This window comes from Zonotrichia albicollis, chromosome 10, assembly GCF_047830755.1.
Source record: "Zonotrichia albicollis isolate bZonAlb1 chromosome 10, bZonAlb1.hap1, whole genome shotgun sequence".
NCBI classification, from domain to species: Eukaryota; Metazoa; Chordata; class Aves; order Passeriformes; family Passerellidae; genus Zonotrichia; species Zonotrichia albicollis.
Window position 1 is genome coordinate 36,848,869 of NC_133828.1, and position 15,733 is coordinate 36,864,601.

General features: G+C 41.3%; 1 protein-coding gene across 9 annotated transcripts in view; it reads left to right on the plus strand.

Annotated features, from left to right (window-relative positions):
- KALRN (kalirin RhoGEF kinase) overlaps positions 1–15,733 on the plus strand; it is a 463,005-nt gene that overhangs the window by 187,864 nt on the left and 259,408 nt on the right. For all 9 annotated transcript variants that reach the window (XM_074548811.1, XM_074548813.1, XM_074548812.1 and 6 more), the window contains exon 6: positions 2,746–3,258. In XM_074548811.1, the coding sequence (XP_074404912.1) occupies positions 2,746–3,258 (513 nt within the window). The remainder of the gene's footprint in view (positions 1–2,745; positions 3,259–15,733) is intronic.

Sequence of the window (15,733 nt, forward strand, 5' to 3'; positions counted from 1 at the left end):
AATTTGGCTATAGCTCTTAATATTTACTGCAATGGAAGACTGTATTTTAGTATATATTTAAGTCAGTGTTATATAAGTGTGTCCTTATTTTCAACTTGTTCTTGCAAGGACCCATGAATTGCTGTGGGGAATTAGACTGGTGTTACTCATGAACACAATTTTTCATTATTATCAAACTTTAAGTGCTTGTAAATTTTCACCCCTGTTTCACAAACTCCAGTAAACTCATAAATTTTTCTTTGATTAAATAAGTCTTTACACTCCTTGGTACTTTTGAGGACAGATAAAGTAACAGAGTTCAAGTATGTATTTTTAGAAGATTTGTTTGGTTTTAAAATTAATAAATACCTTGTGGAGGCTTGACATATATTTTTATTGTATGGAGTTGTTGTGATGATAGCAGAGAGTAAACTGTGACCAAGTTATGCTTCATGTTTACAGCTCTGAGTCTGTATTGTTTAAAAAGCTCCAGATTAATTTGCTGGAATGCATTAAGGGTATTTTAATTTTGTGTGTGTTATCAGTGCCTTTGAGCCTTAGTCTGTCTGCAGGGTTGTTCACATGGGTGTCCAATGGTTCACAAATTTTTGGGCTGAAGGAGGAAAGTCAGTGCTTTCACTGTGTATTGGACCACCTGCAGACACAGAATCACAGAATGGTTTGAGTCCTTCAATTCCATGATTCAAACAAAGATTTCCTAAGCTGTGGTCCACCCTGCAAAATACACACCACAATCAAGGAACTTCTATTGAAAGGATTCTTTCAAGGCCAGATTTCTCTTTTGAGCTAAAGGAAGTTTTATGTGTGTGCCAGGGCACTGTGGGACCCTTAGTGGACTCTGATGAGCTGGATTTTGGGGAGTGAGATTCTGGCAGTGTTTCTGTGCCATAGTCCAGAGTGAAGCATGTACATAGATCTTCACCCAGAGAGAGAAAGTGTTTGTTTGATGTATGTGGATTCCAAAGTTTTCTGTCACTTTGAGGAATAGACCAGGCAGCTTATTTAGCATTAATTCAGAGGTGCCTTCAAGACTATTTTCCTTCTCCTGCAGAAGGAGGCTAAACAGTGGACGGCACTTTTAAAATTGATTTCTAAAAGAAGGATGAGCAATGCCTAGGAAACTGTAAGCACCTACCTGCCTCACTAAAACTGTTTTCATTAGAGTTTGAAGAACTACGTAAAAAATGAAACCTGAAAAAAGAAAATTTCTGCTGAATTTGAGAAATGAAAAGCCTTTCTACTGTCTCATAATATCAAATTCTCTGCATGATTACAGTAATGTTTCCATTAGCCTGACAGACTGCAGGGGGATGTCCTAGTGTTAGCCATGAAGAGAAGTATTTCCCTGACAGGTAGTTAAACTCTAAACTGAATTATCTTCAAGGTCTCAGTGTCCAGGTCAGGAGGTATAAAAATTTGAAAATGCTCTCAAGCGACATACTTACCATCCCAATGTTTGTTTGCTCCTCCCACTGTCCTCCCTTTTCCTCAAAACAAGGAATATTGCAAGAGCATTTTAAAATAATCTTTCTCCTGAGTTTAAGTTCAATACAATCTCAATTTTAATACATTGCAGAATGCCTGATAGTTTTGGATGGATACAAATTGGAAGAAAAAGCCTATTGTTAACCTTTAACCAGTGGCTAGCCTACTGTTTTGGACATAATTTAGGATTATGGTCTGGATTTTAGGTGTTTTTCTTTGTAGATGACTTCTACAAGAGTGGTGTGGTTATTGGGTGCCTCCATTTCTGAAGAGCACAAGCTCTGACATTCTTTAGAGGCCTGATATTTAGGGGATAGATGTGCAGTCACTGATGAAGAGAAAAGCCTTTAAGGGCTGCCAGCTTGGGTGTTAACATGAGAGCACTGAAAATCTCTAGTTACATATGAAACCCTATGCTCCTAATTTCAGAAAGAAGTATTTTGTCTTAAACAAATGGGAAAAGCTATCAGTTGCCATGTCCTTAAACTGTAACCTTCTTTCCAGACACCCAGTGCTTTTCTCTATCACCAGTTACAGAATTTGAATGAATTAAAACCATTTCTCATTGATTGTGTATGATTCGTGAGCAGTACTTTCTATTGGCAATAAATTCTAGTTGTTAATACTTCAATGACATTTCACTTTCACATTGATTTTCGCTTAATTACATTAGAAATTGCTAATCTCAAAGAGTGGCAAAAAGCCAACTAGAATAATTTGGAATAAGAAACCTAGCTGTTAAGGCAGTTTTGTTAAGGCAGTTTGCAATACCTACTTCAGTTCATATACCTGAAACTTTTGTTTCTGTGTAGCTGCTAGCTGGGGTGTAACACGAGTAGCAGAGTGCCTGACATGCCATGTACCCATTTAGTGAACAACCATGTCCAGATATCCAAAAGCTGCAGTAAGAAGTCTTCAGTGTTCAACTGGGCTGATGAAATCTCTGGCAGAAACATTTTCACTATATGTTTTTGATAGTTAGGCCAGATAAAAAAGATAGGCATTATTCCAGTATATATCACATCTTTTAATAAGTAAGTGAGTAAGTAAGTAAGTAAGTAACTAACTAACTAGCATTAGAATCAAATTTTCCTGTCCAATTAATGTATTAAAATTAAACACAGTCCTTGACATCCTTTACAATGTTCCTTCAATTATGTATTGATAAGGAAAATACTCGCTCCATGCTGTTTACGGGTTGTGCTGTTAATTCTGATTGGATGGTTCCTGATTTAAATGCTGTCCTTTTCCCTTCCTTAGACAAGTATGGTGTCTGTGGAAGGCCTGGCAAAGCTCGTGGATCCCTCTCAACTGACAGATGAGTTTGAAGGGTCCTTGGATTACAACCACGATGAATGGATAGAGCTGCGTGTCTCCTTGGAAGAGTTTTTCAACAGTGCCATCCATCTATTATCGAGGCTGGAGGATCTCCAGGAAATGTTGGCTAGGAAAGAGTTTCCAGTAGACGTTGAGGGCTCAAGAAGGCTGATTGATGAGCACACACAGCTTAAGAAAAAAGTGATTAAAGCTCCTGTGGAAGAACTGGATCGTGAGGGCCAGAGGTTATTACAATGCATAAGATCCAGTGATGGTTTCTCTGGTAGGAACTGCATTCCTGGAAGTGCAGATTTTCAAAGTCTTGTGCCAAAGATCACCAGCCTTTTAGACAAGCTGCATTCTACCCGGCAACACTTGCATCAGATGTGGCATGTCCGCAAGTTGAAACTGGACCAGTGCTTTCAACTCCGGCTTTTTGAGCAAGATGCAGAGAAGGTAGGGAGTAATCTGTTCCTTTTCTCATGCTTTAAATAAGACTCTGTTGCAAGGGTGACCGGTTTTTCTGTAATTGCTAACATGAGGTGTTCATCACCAGTGTAAATTTCATGTTGCCAGCAGCTACTTCATGTGACTTGTAAAACCAAATTCACTCAGCAAACTGTTGTATGTAGCAGGCATAGTAATATCCCAGAGTAATTTTTCTGTGTTGCTTTTGGTGAAAGTTAATCTGCTTTTCTGTCATATAATGAGTATATTTGCTAGACATTAGCACAAGAATCTGGCTTTTTTTTTCAAGCTTCTTTTACTAAGCTTATGAATATATTTATCTACTTGTCACAGCACTGAAATAAGAATGTTTTTGTGGTTTGATTCACTATGATTATTGTTTGCACTTCTTGGAGTCTGTGGGCAATTTCAAGTATGAGTTTCAGGAAATTTACTTTAGAAAACTATGTAGCGCTAAAGCCTTGGCTTTCTTAATGCAGAAGTGCTTGGCACCTTGTTAGGTGATTTTGTGAGAAGTCTTTGTTGGCACAAATAAAATTCCAGGCCACAGAGGTGGGGTATTCTCAGTGGAAGGTACTGAGCTCTCAGATTTGTGTCTATCTAGTCTGTATATCCATCAAAAGCACCAATCTCTGAATCTTCTCTAGTTAATGTATTACCCAGTTGTTTCACTAATGTGTCTGCCTGGACCGACCCAGGAGGAGTTGCAGAAGAAAAGCAGACTCATGAGCAGGGGGATTTCATGAGGATGTTTTTTTAATCAGCTACTAGTTAGTGTTATTTTAAAACACCACTGAGAAGCACATTGCTGAAACAAACTTAATCTTCAGTTGTGCAGAACAAGATACTTGACATTGGTTTTGAATGCATTTACTAAATATTTCTAAGACTTGCTAGGACTGAAAAAGCTCCATCATTGTATAATCAATCCTCCTGTTGGGAAAACCTTGAATTCAGATGAGTCCCTCTAAAATAAGAGTCACTGCAGAACCACTCAGGGATGCATAAGAGCAGAGTTTTAGTTCTAAATGCTACAATAGTAACATTCTCCCTGTTCCTTCTGTGTCATATGCTATAAGGAGGACTTTCACTTCTGTCCTTCACAGCAGTGGCTGTACTTTGGTCAGTGCATCACTTTGGATTTTCAATTTCTTTGGGATTATTCAGATGACCACTGCTTATTAATGTAATTTTATAATTTATTATTATTATTATTCAAGAATATTATTTGTGAATTATTATTATTTAGAAAGTATTTATTATAATTAATAATGTTAAAAACTGAAAGGCCCTCAGATCAGTTCAAGTTCAAGTTTGAGAAGTCCTTGTTTCCAAGCACTGTTCTGTGGCATTGAAGGAAGTCTCCAGGGAGTTTCTACCTCCTGCAAAGGCATGAAAGGATAGTGTGATATAAGTCTAGGCAATGCAACAGCAAAGCTCTTTGCATGTGTTATTCTGAGATTGATATGTGTAAGGTCTAGGCAAGTCAGAAAATACATGAAACTTTTGAGATGAAGGAAGAAGCAGTGAGAATGTGATTTCTGCCTTTGCTGTCTTGAGCAATTCCAGTTTGACAAAACCAGGATTCTGTTCTTCTCTTCTTCGTTTGCCTCACGTTAACTAAATACACAATCAGCTTCTCCCTGCTCAGGCTCTGCTTGCCTTTTCTTGACTTCTACATTTTTTAAAGAATATAAAATATTTTCTTGTTTTATATTCCCAAATCCGTGCTTTTAATCTTCTCAGTTTTTGAGTCCCTAAAATTCTTCCTGGAAGGGTTTCAGACCCTTTAACATCACATTTCACATGTGTAGACTGACGTAAAACATTGATGTGCTTTTCTTCTGGAGCTGCCTTTCTCAGGCCTCTTTGATGTAGTCTCACCATCTCAGACTGGAAAGTACTTGTTTCATAAAATGTCCAGAGCTAAATCCAGCCTGAGTGCTGTCTCCACTATAGAAATAGCCACCAATGTGTCTGTGTACTGAATTTTAGAGTTTCCTGGAACCTTCATTTTCTCAGTTGCATTCTACTCAGGTATGTCAGCAGAGCCCAGTTACTCTTCATCTCCTGGAGGGAGACACAGCTCTTTTTGTATAACCTGGACATGTAATTTAGTTCTAATCAAATGATAACTCTAATAACCTGTGAAGGCTCAAACTCCAAGATAAAATTTTGAGCATAAACAAGGTTTCAGGGTATTTTAAAATATCTCTCTATATTCATTGGATGATATTTCAGGAAACCTGTTCTAAAATGGACAAGGACTTTCATTTTCTGGACATCTCTGATTTCAAAAATTTCAGGTGTCCTCATTGCCCGAAAAGTTCTTAAAAATGGGATGGGGGGGAAAAAAAAGGGACACAAGGACTAAAACACACAGTATTTTAAGGAAGGTTAATTTTTGAAACCTTTGGTATTGCAGTACCCCAGATTTTAAAAGCAAATCAATTCACTTTCTTCCTCCTAGAGATCCCCTGTATTAGAACATTTAGAAATAGCAGACACTGCCTGGACACACAAAATATTTAAATTACAGGCATTACAACTTACAGAAGTCTGTATAGTTGTGTGCTGAATAACTCATATTATTGCCAAAATAAACAGAAGGGGTGGCAGTCAGAGCCTGGCCTTCTCCCACTCAAATCAGTGAGAGAGAGCAGGGCTTTCTGCAGACAAACTTTGTCCCCATTCAGGCCTTTAGGGTTTTACTTTCCTGTGCTGGGGCCAAGGGAAAGGAAAAGTGGGGCTATCACATAGGCACACGCAGTGCAGTGAGATTGAATCTCCAGATGGAGACTGGGAGCTCCTTGAAGCTCAAGTCAGCAGGCAGGTCAGCCATGTGGGGAGCTTTGGCAGAGGGGTGTGAGGAAGTTCACATGCTGTGCAATGCTGACTGTAATGATCTGCTGATAAATAACACATTTCAGCTGCTGGCGAAGCCCTGACCCTCACTGTTCAACAAATTTATTCCTCGCCAGCTAATGGAGAAATACATATGTACACATATATATAATTTGGAAACTAGAACTGAGGCTTTACTGTGTTTTACTGGGTAACAGGGAAAATATTTTTAGTCACCAGTAACGTAAAAAAATGCATCCCAGTCTAAATTGAATATTGTTTGAAACAAAAACCCCACAATCAATGTAGATCCAAGTATTGGAACTATCTGAGAAATGATAATTGGTTGGTGGAAATCTGGACAGGGAGAAGAATTCAGGCAAGAGTCCACATGTTTTACACTTGAATAAATACCAAAAAAAGACAAAAAATTATACTTACACTCTGTACTTTCCAGCTTTTCTGGAAATCATTTGTAACTGGCACCCAATTTGACTTTTGTAGGAATTTCCACATCATTTTCTGTTGATTCCACACCAGTTTTACTACCCCAACATGGATGTGAATGAAAACCATCTATCATGATGTAATCAGCGTTGTCCATGTTAAGTATAAACAATACAGTCACCAGCTGGACTGAGCTGAGGGTCTGCACTGTAAGCTGCTCACAGCAGAGAGAGGAGCCGCTCTAACACTGTGGGGGTCAGCCCCAACAGGAGGCAGAGGGGGCTTGGCATGTTCTCTCTGTCCTCACCTCCCCTTCTGCTTCCTGACTTCCCACACAGTCCACTACGCAAAGGAGAACTCCAAAAGAAGGAGTTAGAAATGCCACAAGTGAATTTCATTGGAAGCTTGCGGTGGGAGAAACATTTTATTTGGATCAGGCCAGCTTTGTAGAAAGTCTAGTGGCAAACCACAGGCCACATCTAGTCTTCAAGGAGCAGTGAAGTAGCAGGCTTACAGTTAAAACCATCAGCCCCCTGTAAACCAAGGCTTCCCTTTGAAAAACACAGCTCTGCCAGTGATTTTCCCTGTGGAGCAGGCAATGGGAAGCTGTGCAGGCTGCTGGGGCTGCCCTGGTGCTGCTGCTCTGCAGGGAGAGGGAGCAGAAAGTGTGGATAACTTGCAGCTCCTGCTCCACAGCAGCTGTAGCTCCCATTTCCCAGGTGATGTGACCAGCCTGGAACAACAGAAAGAGTTCAGTGAATGGAAGAGTGATGGGAATGTGATAGACAATGCAAAGTTCATAGATAGGAGACAGGTTTGGAGGGGGGTATAAGCAAATGGTGAAGAGGAATAGGGTGCAGTAACAGCTGCAGCAGTTCTGCATCCTGCTCCCTGTGCGAGTGTGGGCAGTGACACCACAGCACTGCCTTCCTCCCTTCTCACACCCACCTCTGGCCCCTTCCTCAGGCAGGTCTGCTTGAATAAGGGAGCTGATGTGTTACTCTGCTGAGAGGGTGCTATTAAACTCGGGCCCCATGGAGTGAAATAAATAATGTGACATTTGGTTTCTCAAGGAAGAAAGTCACACCTATGTCAGCTGTACTCAACTCCTGTCCAGTGTACAGTGGCAATTCCTAATGAAAGTATTGGGAAGACTCCTATTAGTTGTCAGCAGAAGCGCATTATACCCACTAACTAAAAGCGTGCCCATTCTGAAGTGCCAGATGAAATTTAGGAGTTCCTAATTTAGAACATCATTTGACACCAGGCAGAGTTAGTCTAGAAAAATACAGAGAAGCTCTAGCTCAACAGCCAAGTCAGTGAAATAGAGGAATATCCAAGAATAAATAATCCAAGTATTAGAACCGTGCTCATACTGATTTTGGAGTGTTACACCTGCCAAGGGTTCATGTTCCTCAGAAGGAAGGAATGTTCTGCAAGCTACTCTTTGTCTAAAAAGATGCAAGATGGCTTTGGTGGATAATAGAATGCAAAATGTGGAAATGCATTGTGTGATTTAGGTGGGAAAAAATGGCTTAAAAATGAAACATTGGTATCTTGATGTTTGAGAGAAAGGAAACTATCAGTACATTTGTGATTATATGACATCCACTTCAACTGTTTTGTACATTACTTCCCCATGCTGCATTTGAAAATCCTGATGCTGTATGTTCTGTAATAAAATGCATTACAAAACTGATGATATGATCCTTCTTGCTAATAGGAGGCAGTTTATTTTATTACAGTCCATTAAGTAGAGCAATTGTAGCTGCCCTTTTAGTCAAGGGAAGCATTTCCTAGAAATGGCTCCTAGCTGACTTTCTGGAAAAGCAGTATAAGAAAGATTAAAAACCAACTTTGCTTTCTTTTGCATTCCACATCACCTCTAAGTTTTTGTCTTTTAGCAGTGTCAAAAGACCCTTGAAGTGATGCATAAAGCAAATGTATAGAATTTTCCTTTTTGCAACATGCCATATTAACCCTTAAGGACTTGCATAATTCCAGCAGGCACAGCACCTGGGACAGGCTTCTCTGACTGAGATAAAATCCACTTAGTGAAGGACCATTTCCTCTCTCTTATTTCACTGCTGGAAGCACTTGGTTTCTTTGATCTGTGCTATGTGCCATATATACAATCACCTCAAAGACTTCATGTGAATTATTGGCTTACAATTACTGTGAGAGGGATGTGTCCCAGGGAGTGAGAATGGGAAGCCAATGAGGATAGTTCTGAGAAGGTGGCAGAGGAGCCTTTCATATGTGAAATGAATAAAAAATGAAGGAGTTCTGGGGAGGTGGTTAATTAGGGCTGGGGAGGAGGCAGGAAGCACATTAAGAGGGGACAGAACCACAGTCAAGATTAATAATGAGAGCACATCTGAAGTACATATGCCCTATGTGCTCTTTGACTATGAAGGGATTTGTTACTGAATGAATAGTATTTAGCAGTTAACAGTAATAATCATACAAGCATAATAATAATGGATTAGACATGGGTTTTTGTATAGGATTTAGATTTCATTTAAGTTACGTGAGCACTGAATTGGTGTGCAGAACTCAGCACGCTCTGGATTTTCCATCTAAGTACTTAGAGCATGAATATCAGAACAGCACAGTGAGTGAGCATTGCAATAAGGAGCTTTCCTGGAGATTCTGAGCACGGGGGATGTTGTTAGACCTGAGGTAAGCTCCGTAGGACTTCTGCCATGAAAGGATTCAATAAGCTTAGTGTCTTCTGCAGAGGTATTTGACTGAGGGTCTAAGTGAGACTCATTTAAGCATATTTCTGTCATCCTTAGCCTATTTCAAATGTCTTTGCAGAGAAAGGATAGGGCCTTGGGGTACAGATACTGCCGGGGAATACTGGCTGTCATGTTTTTGAACATCCACATGTTTGCAGAGGGCTTTATAAGAAGAGTGACCAAGAATTTACTGCAAAGCAAAAATGAAATCGCTTACCTGTAATTCCCGAAAAAGACTTCTCGGAGTTGTTGGTGGTACCTTCCCCTCTCAGCCCAAAGCAACTGCTTCTCCCTTCAGGTGAAACAATTCATTTTCAGATTAGTTTTAGCTGTAACCCTGATCTAGTTGCATTTTGATGCTCGAGGTCTCCCTGAGTTGTCTGCTAAAAAGACAGAGGCCTGGCTTTGTAAAGCAGAAAGAGTTTCAGCTGCTATTGAAATCTGTGAGGGACTCGAGATCTCTGTCAGAGCTCCCCCTGAGTGAGCTGGAGCACTGTGGCATTCCCTGGTCCCAGCTGCTGGCTCTGGCTCCAGCCCTGCTGGTGGCAGGGTCAGCCATGGCCACCCACTTATGGTAAGGGGACCATGGCTCCATCTGTCCATGCTGGTGTCCCCATCCCAGGATTCTGGTTATCTTAGTTCACATCTGCAACATTTGCCATGACTTGCAATAGTCCTGATATATAAATAACAAGCTTTGAAACCAGTTCCTGACTCAAATGGTTCTTATTTTTATTATATAATATATAGATCTCTGCATTTATGGATCTGGAATAGACATTGCTCAAGAGTCTTTGAATTTAGTCAAAGTACTTTAAGTTCCCTTAACATTTTTGTCTTTTTTCATGCAATGGACTCTTGAACAGAGCACGTAGTGTCTGTTCTCTCCTGAAACCTTGTTTCCAAATCTGGCATCTTCTCTCCCATGCTGCCAATGACAAATGCTTTATTTTATAATCTGAAGTTTCCCTTAGCATATGGTGCCTTTTTTTGCTATACAGATTCTCACCAGACAACTGTTCATAAAATCAGGCTTGGGATGGCAGTGTTGGGAAGAAAAGTCAGCTATCAGCTGAAATAAGCTGCCATGTGGATAGAAGGTCATCATGTCATCCTATGCTTTGTACTTAAGCCTGCTCTGAAACTAAAACAGCAGAGGGCAGGCCCCATGTTCAACATGAAGTGTTTGCTCTGGCGCATCATTTCTAATACAGGCAGAACACAGAAAATAAGTGCAGATAGGTCCCTAAATTGTTGGATTGGTAGACACCATTTTACAGTATCAGATCATAAATTGTTGGAAAGGTGATTACATAGGTGATATGGAAAGGAGGCTTGAATTGAGACTGAGCTGGTGTATAAACAATAAATACTTGAGTGCGTGTTTGTATAACATCTAGCACAGTGAGGTCCTGAATCTGACTGGTATATTTGTTGTTTCCAACAAAGAAATGCATATTTTCAGTTGAGAATGGAGATGTAAAGGTATGAAAACATTCCTATGGAACACATATGTATACCCACAGAGGATTTGGGTTGCTTTGGCACGCACTGGGAATATTCTGCTTCACTTAAGCTGTTTTGAGCAATAACTCTTCTGATAGCATCAATCAAGGACAGACAAAAGACCAACACGGGAAGTGCATATCAAAGGGGGAAGCTGTACATCTATTCTTAAAAATCTGTGTATTTCCCCAGATGAACCTATGCCAGCTCTAATCACTTGCATTTAATTACTTCACACTTCCTAGAACAAAGGAGGCTCTAATAAACAGGTGAGAATTGAAAGCATGTAGCAATAACTCTATTGTAGCAGGTTTTAATTAACTTTCAGTGTTTATTCAAATGTGTTCTTTATCATGTTTTTTTCTGTAGCATTTTAAAATAATTGAATTTTTGCTACTGAGTGCTGGTCCTGCTTTGTCTTGAAGCACCTCAGTACTCATTGTCATAGGTAAGCCACTATGAGGTGTTCTAATGCAGCTGGATAAACAGTACAATGTTCTGAATGTATCTTTACTGATATTTTTTGAAACCTTAGTGCTGGCATAACAGGTTCATGAATGATCCATATTACTTGGGTTTACCTTGTCTCAGAATTTTTTTTTTAAAACAAACCAAATAAAAGAAGAAAGTTTGCCTAGAAGCAGAAAAAACATTATAACAAGGGGTGGTTGTGCACAGAGCGTGTGTTGACAGCTCGTTGTGATGCTGTGAGCGTAGATGTCATGTGCTAAAGAGATTTCATAGTGGAATCTGCACCTTCCCTTTTGGAAGGCTCTGAGAGTGGCAGTAAACTGTGTCAAATCTGCCATTTCCATCACCTAGCCAAGGGCACCAAAGAATCCTTGGGGAACTGTGGGGGCAAACCTTCAGCATCTATAACAATAAATTACTTGCAAACCCCTTCATCTTTAAGAGAAGGATAAATCCTGTCTAGCCTGCATCTCTCAGTTCAGAACCTGCATGCTGGCACTTGCTGTCTTTGCAGGCTGCAGTTCTGAATGAAATATGCTGACATCTGCTCTCTTTAATCGGAAGTCACTTTCTGACAGGTTGCTAATGCCATCCCCAATTTGTTGGTCCCAATGTAAAATGAAGAGTTGTCGGAGCGGGAAGTGATCCTGGTGGGCTCTGTGGGAAGTGTTCATTACTTTGACCACTGTTGGTCACGCTTAATAAGATCCCGTTCTTGGTACCTGTAGGGAAAAAAAATTTTGCAAGATCAGGAGATCATTATAGATGTTTTTACTTCCCTCAAAGCACAAACAGAGCTTATTTCTGCTAATTGGACTGCAAAAGAAAAAAGTCTTCATTATTAGTGATGCTCCAAAGGAGCTTGCAGCTTCTCCACCGTGTCAGGCCTGCTACTTTCCTATTTATCAGTCAAGACCTGGGGGTCTTCCCTTGTGTGCCAATAGCATTGTGAATGTTTGCTTTTCTGTCTTTCCATCCATCAGTAGAAAGCTTGGGGACAAAGCTAATAACCACAGGACAAATTCACAAGTACACACCAAATGCTTTGTGCTGCTCCTACAACTGAAGGCAGCTACAAGCCCCATTTTGCCATCTGGTTTGAGGAAGTGTGGGATTGCCTTGCCTGCTGAGCAGAGCAATACAGAGATCAAGGTAAATATATATATATCAGAAATCCTCTTCCTTGTGGCTGTGATTCTAGTGGTGAATGTCACCTTCCATTGCCATAACCATCACTTCTTTCTCTGTGACAAAGGAGCAGGATGCTTTTGTAGCCTCCTGTTGACATTTCTGTTTCTCCTGCAACAAGTCTGCTGCTGGTTCAACAGCTCTGAGGGTACAAACTTCCTTCCTTAACACTTCCATGACCCAAGTTCAGGCTCCAGAAGCAAAGAACACAAGAATCTTCTCAAGGCATTTGTACTAATTTTTCAGATGTGGACAGCTGTCCATCAGGAAGGGCAATCTTCTTCCAGACACTGATTTCTGTTGAGCTGGATTGGCACTGGAGCAGCAAAATTAAATGGAAAGGATGCATAGTTCAAAGCTAGAAATTGGGAATTCAAAACCACAGGGGTTAACTGCCTTGCCTCCTGTTGCACAGGAAGCCTGTCCTGCAGTGGGAGTCCCGATGTGATGTGTAAAATAAACATCTCAATGCGTTCCTTCTTTCTCTATTAATTCATTCTGCCCTGTGCTGCCAGATCCGGTGGGTTTTTTTTCTTTTATTGGCAGATAAACATGTTGCCTGCACAGCACTTGGAATTGAACCTGATCGTTTTGATGGGAATGTAAAATCACTAACAATGCCTCACTCCGCTGCTGCAGCTCGGGGTGAGGAAGAGTTGCGCGTTTCCTTCATGCTGAGCATGCCCTGTAGCACAGTTACTGTCAGGATCTCTAGCTTGTCAGTGACCCCGAGAAAAGTTCGAAAGTCTCTTTTCCCAGCCCGGCACTTGAAGAAGTGTCAGAGCTCTTCATTTCTCCGTCTCAAGGTTGTTTATTGTATCTTATCTATAAAATTCTTTCTCCTGTCCCGCCAAGGTCCATCCGGCAGGACAGTTCCAGGCACTCTGCCTGCCCCTGGGGCAGTGTTATGTCTTTATACTAAAAACTAGGTATACAATGTTTACAATTACTTTCCAATACCTATCACCTATGTTAGACAGTGAGCTTCTACTCTAAACCAATCTGTAAGTGCCAACATCACAGCAGAAGATGGAGGCCAAAAAGAAGAAGGAGAAAGGCTGGACATGCCCAGTTCTCTCCATCTTGCCTCCTGAACCCCCATACCAAAAACCCCAAAATCTATTTTTCCACCCTGTGATAACTTCACTATTATTCTACCTAAACTGTTTTGGCTTGCTGATCTTCATATAAGGTTGGTAATTTGCTCCACGGGTCATAATCAAAACCACAGGTGTTTTGGGCTCCATGCCAGGGCTTCTGAGCCCCCTGGCAGAGTCCTGGACAGCCAGAGGGATGTCCTGGGTTCCCACAAGTTACAGCACCTGGGGCTGCTTCTGTCCCACTGACACTGGGGCATCCAGCACAACTGGTGGCCTCTCAGTGCAGGGGGCACAGCCCGAGCCATGGCTCTGTTCCTGCTCTGTCTCCAGGCTCCGCAGCAGCCGCCTCGCTGCCCGTGAGGAAGCAGCTCCGCAGCCGCTGCGGCTGAACTGGAACGTGGTGTGCTCTGCTATTTGTAGTTTCCTGCTGCCGACACTGGATACGCAGTTACTATTCCTCCTGCTTCCTCCTCGAACATTAGAATGGGTCCAAAAATAATTGAAGGCAGTATGTTCTGATGGAATATTTTTGCATTTGCAGAAATTTCCTCCTTCTTCCGCTTGCCAATTTTGATAGGGAGCATTTTGAGACTGTTTCAGCGTCTCTGACTTGGCACCGCTGGGAGGCACAGGAACGCTCCCCTGATCAGTATGGCACAAAAATCAGTTTGGGCACCTGAATACAGACTTAAACTCATTTTTAAGGATGATTATAGCATGTTTTAACCACAAACTTCTTTAGCTTTAACTAATGAAGATGAGAAGACCCAAATGCTCTAGAGGGTAACAAAGCCCACACATCTATGCAAAGATGAGAAAGCTAGGTTATTTTAAACTTATTGCTTTGATCCTCAAAAAGGTTAGGTGGCAAGAGACTAGCTGTCAGGAAATAATGTAATTAAGCTGTACATGAGGTTCACAGACTTATTGTACAGCATCTTTCAGATGTAGTGATGTGATTATTTCTAAATTGATGTCTTCCTGGCCTGGCTAAAATGCGTTCAATGGCCCACACTTGGCAGAGCTTGGGGTCTTAAAAGTGTGTCTTAAATTACTCTTTATATCTATTTCTAGAGAGCAGATAAAGGTGGGTGTACAGCTGAGAGGTTGTCTTCTCTGGAGCTGATGGAGTTGAAGAGGAAAAACCAGGAGCATGGTCTGTGGATAGCTTCCAGAAGTATCAGTGTAATTTTAAACCAAGTGGCTCTCACTTTTCTTCTTACAAATCATGCACATTACAGAGAATGTAATTCAGAAATATTTTCTTGAACCCTCATGTCTTGTAAGACCCCTCTGTATTATTTGGCACCAGAGTCCTGGATGTCTCATGTCCTGCACAGGTGCTGAAGAGGTGTCACAGACAAAACAGTCTTTAATTTAGGAATTTTGCTCCATTTAAAGCTTATGAACACAAACTTCTGATCTTGATTTGGGTGTTGAAAGGAAAAAGCAGGACACACTGCCATAAACACCTACTTTTCACCAGCTTAAATTTCCCTCATTTATGTCTTGGTTTATACCCAGTCCATCAAAAGTTTTTTTGGTGGGCTGGTGGGCAGCAGGGCATGTCAGGGATAATATTCATATAAGTTTATTTTTGCTGCTATTACAGCTATTCTCTGATGCCTATTTTTTTTTTTATTGCTGTTGTTCCTTAGAGTTCCTGCTCTGACACGGGCCACTCGTCCCTCAGGTGTGACCACACAGTGTGTCTCCAGCACAGTGTCCCTCAGAACCCCACAGTGTCCCTCAGCACCCCAGTGCTTAGCGTCTCTCATTTTCTTTCCTTGACACTTTGTGTCCAGGTGCTCCCTGTCTGATGGATGTCCCTGGCAGCATGGTCAGATGATTCTCCCTGATGGCGCCTCCCCTGGTGCCAAAGCTGGTAGGAAGTGGGTGATGGCAGCTCAGGACTCCCCGAAGGCCACCTTGTGAGATCCAGGGGCACTGCTGAGGGGGCAGTCAGGTGTTTAAAGCTGTGGTTACACCCAGCTGCATCTCTGGACCTCAGACACACATGGGTTTGGTCGAGGAAATGCCACAATTCTGGTACAAACCAGTGAACATCTGTCTGGCTGGTTTGTTCTTAGTGGCAGCTATTTGGAGTCACAGGAATGTTATACATTCAGCCAGGAATAGAACCAGGGTCTATAACAAAGTCACCAA